The sequence below is a fragment of the Myxocyprinus asiaticus genome, chromosome 29 (assembly GCF_019703515.2).
Source record: "Myxocyprinus asiaticus isolate MX2 ecotype Aquarium Trade chromosome 29, UBuf_Myxa_2, whole genome shotgun sequence".
Classification (NCBI taxonomy): domain Eukaryota; kingdom Metazoa; phylum Chordata; class Actinopteri; order Cypriniformes; family Catostomidae; genus Myxocyprinus; species Myxocyprinus asiaticus.
The window spans coordinates 43,969,396-43,976,437 of NC_059372.1; the positions used below are offsets into that span (position 1 = coordinate 43,969,396).

A 7,042-nucleotide genomic window follows, 5' to 3' on the forward strand; every position below is an offset into this window, starting at 1 on the left:
TTTTTACTCCCATTACATAAGGTAGACTGGGATTGCTCTGCATATTCTGACAGTGTTCAGCATGAAGTTCTTTAGTTCGCACTGACATCTTTGGACTATCTTCACTGAACTCTGTCTGAAAGTCTTCTTTCTCTAGTAGGCAAAAGCGGCAACAGTACCTAGCACTAAACGATTCCACAAAACCAAATAAAGAATGGACACCGAGGTTGTCACCAGTAACTTGGACAATGGTTCCATAAACTGTATGATCAAATAAAGGAATCTGAATTCCATTGGTTTCCAGTGTTGAGATATCCTGGACAAGCGGCCCTAGTATTTTATCAAACCCATAAGTTTTGATATCTTGTGCATGAAATAAAGCAACTAAATGGATATTTAGTAAACTCGAGTTGTATTTAGGGGAAATATTTCTAAGGGTAAAATAGATAGCTCCTAACTTATGTATTCCTCGTTTTGATCCAAGGGGGTTTGAGCATTCAAATTCATCAAAAAAAGCTGGATCTGAACTGCATGTCTTTGTTTTGAGAAGAGCGCATGATTCTTAAAGAATTCTCCATCGTGTATGTCATAAAGACAATTTGGTCTTTGTTGTGAATCTCTCGTCATCATATCTTTAATGTTAGGGTGCTTATAAATGGACTGTAATGTCTCAAGAATTGGTATATATACAAATTTATCCTTAACAATGGTTTGGGCATAAGTTCCAGTTGTTCTGTTACGCCGTGTAGCAAATCTTGTTCCGAGAACATATTCAACAGGATCTATTTTTCCCCATTTCTCTGAAAAGTACTGCATTCTCTTGCTCTCAGTGTTTAATGCCACAAAAGGATTTTGCATTTTTTCAAAACACTGATCAATTTGAGACTCAACAGCACTCTTTATGGAGAGTGCTGTTGAGCCTAAAGATAGGCTGTTTTTCACAGATTCTTGAGTTTGACTATGAACGTCTCCAATCACTTCTTCTAGAGCACTAACAACATAGTTAATAGTTGTCTCTGCGACACCAGCAACTTTAAGTTCAGCTACCACTGTTGCACAACTGTTTACTATATTTGTTTTTAAGAGTACAGACTCACAAGGTGAATTTTGGTTTGGTAAAACACCTACATCCCCTAATGAAATGGAGTTGGTGGTGGATGAGCTTTCACCATAATCGGTGCGTGAACTGTCAATTGCACAACACTTGCTGAGATGCTTTCGTAATCCAGAAAAACTATGGTAAACATGTGAACAACCTCTTTGAGCACATTTTAACTTCAGACTTTTTCCTGGACAAAGGCCATGAACTAACTTAAAGTGCCTTATAAGGGCATTGGCACTAGCATGCCCCCTTTTACAAATGAAACAATTCATCTGCTCACTGGAGCATTCTAGCTCTCAACTCAGCCACTCTGGGATTCACCTTGGTGGTTTCAACATCTATGTCATAGACAGTGGTTTGCAGAAAGCTATACACATTGGTCAATTCCTGACAGTATGAGGTGCCAAAGACAAAGTGAGCTTTGAAAAGCTCATCAACACAGGCTAGTGAATTAGAGGCCTTACAGGGTAGAGCATGTTGGTCAATTACAATAAAACAAGACTGGACCCTACTTCTCTTCGGCCCAACAACAAGTAGATATGGCTGGAGACTCTCTCCAATGCTATCCAAGTGCCCTTGGATACTGGTTCCGGTCTGTAAAAGAATGAAAACACATTAGTGCCAATGTGACTTAACAGATAAAGTCAATATACAGCATGAATAAAGATACAGTGATGTCTTCCACCAAAGTTTCTCTATTACATACTTCCAACAGATTGTTACTAAGTATGTGTTAAGTAGAAAAGAATAGCACAAGAACAATAATTTAAAGGACAGGTGATCTTTAAGAACCTGTATGAGAAGTAAGCATGTTCAAGGTCACATAGTAACACGACATTATGAACTAGTGTCATTTGATCAGCTTCATCAGTAGCTTCACCTTGATGAATTTCACAAGACAATCATATGCTTGTCTAGCTGAGATTTTTCCCGGTCTTTTGCGGCCTTGACTTGAGGGTGGCAAAAGGTGAACCAGCATCAGAATGGAAGACATATCGCTGTCCCAACCTGGAGACACGGAAAACAAAATAAACAAAAAAATAATAAAAAATAGGCTTTTAGGTTTGGTTTTTAGGTAGAAGGGGTTGAACATACCCTCCTACTCATTTTAACTTGACTTATCTTCAACTTGGATGATGTGCTGGTATAAATACATTAACCACTCCAGTACCTTAGTTTATACTGCACACAGATTCAGTATTAACAGCACATTCATGGCCAAGTCTTGATGACAACAGATGTGTGGATGAATTAAGGTGAAACCTCTACAGATACTGAAATGCGGTCATACAGTTAAACTTTATCTACAACATGTCAACCATGCGTCCCAAATGAAAACAATTTCAAACTGTAAATCTGCAACTCCTGTACTAGGCCTTTGAGAAAAGATCAGGGTAGAAATGTTAGAGAAACAGGTAATTATCATTCTAACAGTTTACCCATTGCAAGTCTGTGTTGCATAGCTTGCATATGAATCATGCATGTCTAATGGGTAAAGTTGTGACCAAAATTTAAACTCTATATATCTGAATAAAGCTATGCTTTTCATGAATGCATAACTTCCTCTAAAACAATTTAGGGTATAGCACAATAGTTACCTTCTTCAACTTCAGTGGCTTCAGCATTTTGGATGAGGTCTTGGAGCTCACTAGTCTGTGTGAGGCCACGGCTCTGTGCAATAACCTGTGGTTTTATGTTGGTAGACCACTTCTCCAACAACTTTGCAGAGGTCGCATCACCAAATAGAAGTCCAAAATCTTGATCAATCTGTACAAAATAACAAAGATAATTAAAGTAGGTACCACAGTAGGAACTCACTTTGTTTACCTAACGAGTCTGTGTTACTGCAGAACAACAATAGCACTTGATTTCATATTTGTTTGTTTGTTTAAACAATTGAAGTCTCACATACCAAGCCTGGTATATCCATGAATCGCGGGAAAATGGATAGAATATCAGATGCCTCTTTAGGGTCGTGCAGCATCTTCTGGTGATAGGCCAGTGTTAACCTCATCTTTTCCTTTACCACTGCCTCATCAGCTGTATGCTTCATCAGGGCAATTGCTTCCTGACACTGACGTTCATCATTCAACCAGCTGTCTTCTTTGTAGGGATCCCTGTCAGCAGTTGGCCCACCTGAAAGTGTTTAAGACAATATGAAAACCACATTTGTAGTCCCTTTTCTTTCCAAAGCACAACATACCAACACTAGATACATGACAGGAAATAACATGGAAAACATGCATATATCCTAGAGTGACATTTAAATTTGCCCAACGCTGATGATTATGCAAAGCATGTTTGCATTTAAAAAGAACAGCGCTTATATACTATGTAACTCTTGACCTCATTCACAATATGACTTAATGACAGACCAATTTGGAACAAAAGAATACTTCAAAGACAAGTCACAAATGTTAAGATGAGTAAAATAATCAAGTTGTATGTTCATTTGAAAAAAAAAAAAAAAGTTATTCAAGCCTTGCAGCCAAGCTAATAAAAGCACTGACTAAACATCAAATACTGCACCTGTCTGTGGTTGCCGTGGGCGTTTCATCCGTCCCTCTGATCCTTCTTTCTGCAGCGTTTTAATTCTCCATGCCAAATATCCACTTCCATCTTCTGCATTGTAATAATGCTCCTATGACCAGAACAATACACAGACCTAGTTGTTATACATTACACGACTAAGGAAATAAATGCCATATCAATTATAATGTAGATAATCTTTACTCTGAAATATACAGAGTATATCCTCCTCCTGTAAATCAAAAAGATTGAGAGGCAAAAGCTACTTACATAACCAAGTTTGCTCCTGGGGTCAGCCAAGTATGGGAATAGGGAGATGATTCCCTTCGCATATTCTTCCTTCAAACGTCGGGAAGGGCTTGTTCTACACACAAAAACATAAACCAATTACAACCCATAACATCATAAACATCAATTTACAAATTACTGTATGAACAACCTACCCATGTTCATTTGTCAAATGTGCTACCAAGATTTTCACCATGTCACGTCTTCTGCCATCTGACAGACTTTTAGCGCGAGCGTATTCATTTATGACCTTCTCGCCTCCAGGGCTGCTCTTTAGGATATCTTCGACCATCTGGAGAGGGAAATGATGTAATATTGAGCAGAGATGAGAAATTAAAAAACTGACAAGTGTATATAGTTCCAAATATCTTTACTATTTAAGTAATTCTATATAGATGTAATTCAGAGGCAAGATTGGTGATCCTTACTTGGGCAAGACGACGTTCCTCAGCTCGATTTTTTTCAGGAGGACTTCTAATCAACATTGCTGTGTCATCAGACTCTGATGTGCCCCCAGCATCTCCTAATGAGCTTGAGCTTAAAGAATCTTCAATATAAACCATATCAATGGTCTGATTATCTGTTCATACTACTTTGATAGCATGCTACACAGCTATTAAGAATTAGTCCAATAGACATATTAGCCTGTGCAAATCAGTGAATTGGTGAATATTGCTGAGAATAAACAAAACTTAATAAGCATGTCAAACAATTTACCATCAAAACTTGCTGTGCCTGGGATGAAAATTTCTAGGACACCAAGGTCTGGTCGTGTCAGCAGATATTAAAATGCTTCCTCATCAACTTCTGTCTTCGAGTCATCAAAGACTTTAACGTCCATTGTAGGAAGATCAAATTTCTTGGCAACTGAAGGAAGACAAACCATTGGCAAATTGACAAAGGACAGCAATGCCAAAAAACACAAACAGTTGTTTTTATACCCCATAAGATACAATCATACACTTATTTTATTACTATTAAAAACTAATTTTTCAGAGGGAAAATTATTAAAGATTTTAACAATGTTAAAGTTTGTTATTTCTCACCACATTCCAAAAACATCTGAAATGTAAAAGGTGTCTTTGAACTTCACTCTGACAACATTGTTGGTTTGCATCCTGAAGGAACCAAAAAGACAAAGTTAAACAAAAGGCGATAACACTCACAATCAGATGAAAAAAAGAACATTCGGTAACCCTTTAGAATACTGTTCGGTCATTAATGAATAACTACACAGGAACAAATGAGTAATGCACTATTAACATTCTAGTAACTACTATTAACTAACAAGAAATTCTGATTAACGAATTAGTAAGAAATAACGTTCAGTTGAATGAGGTAGTTCACTATTAGCTACTCAATAACTATTTTTTCATACCTCCCAGAGGACTACTAAGAACTACTGTATACAAGTTCATAATTAATGTGAATAATGTATAATATAAGGTAATGGTAACCCACTAGTAATGACTCAAGTATTACCGAATCCATCTGAAAGAATTACTATTCAAAATCTTACTAAAATCTCAAAAACTTCAGTCATTACTAGGGAGTTATCATGCTTTTCACTTTATAATACTGATCCAAATAATAAGTAGTTCCTTCTGAAGGATGTAGTAGGGTAACACTTGAGTCATTACTATCCAAAACCTTACAAAAGACTCAAAAGTTTACAATGACTTCAGTCAATATTAGGGAGTTATCATGCTTTTCACTTTAGAATACTGATCAAAATAATTAGTAATTCCTTCTGAAGGATTTGGTAATACTTGAGTCATTACTAGTGGGTTATTTGTTCCTGTGTTTCCCATTATTCATTAATGACGGAACAGTATTCTAAAGTGTTACCAAACAGGCATTAGTGCACTACACAACATTAATTATCTTTGTTCACTAATGTGTTTTTAATTAGTAATAACTGTCTAATAGTTCTGTTAAGGCATGGTGCTCAATGCTCACCCACATAAAAATTGCCTCCAGCAATCCAATTAAGGCTAACGTTAACTTAACTCTTTACAGAGTCAAGTACATGTGGTGCACAACTCGAGCCGCTGGTCACAATAGTTTAGTGGACAAACATTTGATAGGCAGCTAGCTAGTTTCACTGTTGTCAATTAATGTTCATGTAATCTATATGTTAGCTTTTTGCTTTCAATATAACTTTGCTTAACTTAGTTCTTGAGGCCAGCTTAAATTAAGGTTAGGCTATGTGTTTGCCTCCACAGTGAAGCTAACATTAAATTAGCTAAAGTAGGTTTTAGTAAAGTTTTGGTGCACCACAGCATCTAACAAGTGATTAGTGATTTTTCCTCATTAGCTAGCATTGTGTCGAGCACTAACGTTCACGTTAAACTTCGCATCAAGTTAACATGAGAAAGCTATCTCTATAATATTCAAAAAACGTGGCAAACTGATCTCAAAACAGAGGCGAATATTATGAAAATGAATAAGACTTTGAAACTTTACTTACTTTAACATCCAGTAGAAGCGCAACTTCTCTTCTAAACCCACAAACGGCAGCGATCGCGATGGCCGTGACGAACAGTAATGGCGGATAAACTAAACTTTGGGAGGATAATTTTGGGGAGGAGTCACAGTTACTCTTTAATTTCGCTCCCACTCTACTGACACATTTTACTCTATACTCTCAAAATAGAGCAAAAACTACTATTTTTGAGGGGAAAAAAATTAACTCTGGAAAAACTACTCTGCCATTTTTCCTGTGTTCTTTTTAAGTCATTAGGAAATTAAATAAAACCTACTCTCCCAACCTTGTTGTGAGAGGGTTAATAATCCTTACTGTGCATATCAATATGGTTCATATAGATCCCAGACTACATTAGTTTCTATCTGGCGTCCGCAACGTGGGACTATTCATATACACTTTAATATGACTTATAAGTCATCGGCCTGTGTCCTGTGACTCCTTAAAAATACCTACAACCCCAATTCCAAAAAAGTTGGGACAGTATGAAAAATGCTAATGAAAACAAAAAGGAGTGATTTGTAAATTATATTCACCCTTTGCTATATTGAAAGCACTACAACTACACATTTTATGATGTTTTTCCTTTTTGAAAATGTACAGTAATTTCAAATAAGACTGATTGCAACACACTCCAAAAAGTTGGAACAGTTGAGTGT

At 36.7% G+C, this 7,042-nt stretch overlaps 1 protein-coding gene across 1 annotated transcript; it reads right to left on the minus strand.

Moving 5' to 3' along the window:
* Positions 1-493: 493 nt before the first annotated feature.
* On the minus strand, positions 494-6,618 carry LOC127419790 (uncharacterized). The gene is made up of 11 exons (XM_051661522.1): positions 6,369-6,618; positions 4,945-5,016; positions 4,616-4,765; positions 4,327-4,445; positions 4,054-4,190; positions 3,881-3,974; positions 3,611-3,722; positions 2,994-3,217; positions 2,680-2,848; positions 1,962-2,089; positions 494-1,675 (listed from the first exon to the last, which is right to left on the minus strand). Exons 4-11 carry the CDS (start codon positions 4,381-4,383, stop codon positions 1,358-1,360), a joined length of 1,239 nt encoding a protein of 412 aa, XP_051517482.1. The 5' UTR covers positions 4,384-4,445; positions 4,616-4,765; positions 4,945-5,016; positions 6,369-6,618; the 3' UTR covers positions 494-1,357.
* Positions 6,619-7,042: the final 424 nt, after the last annotated feature.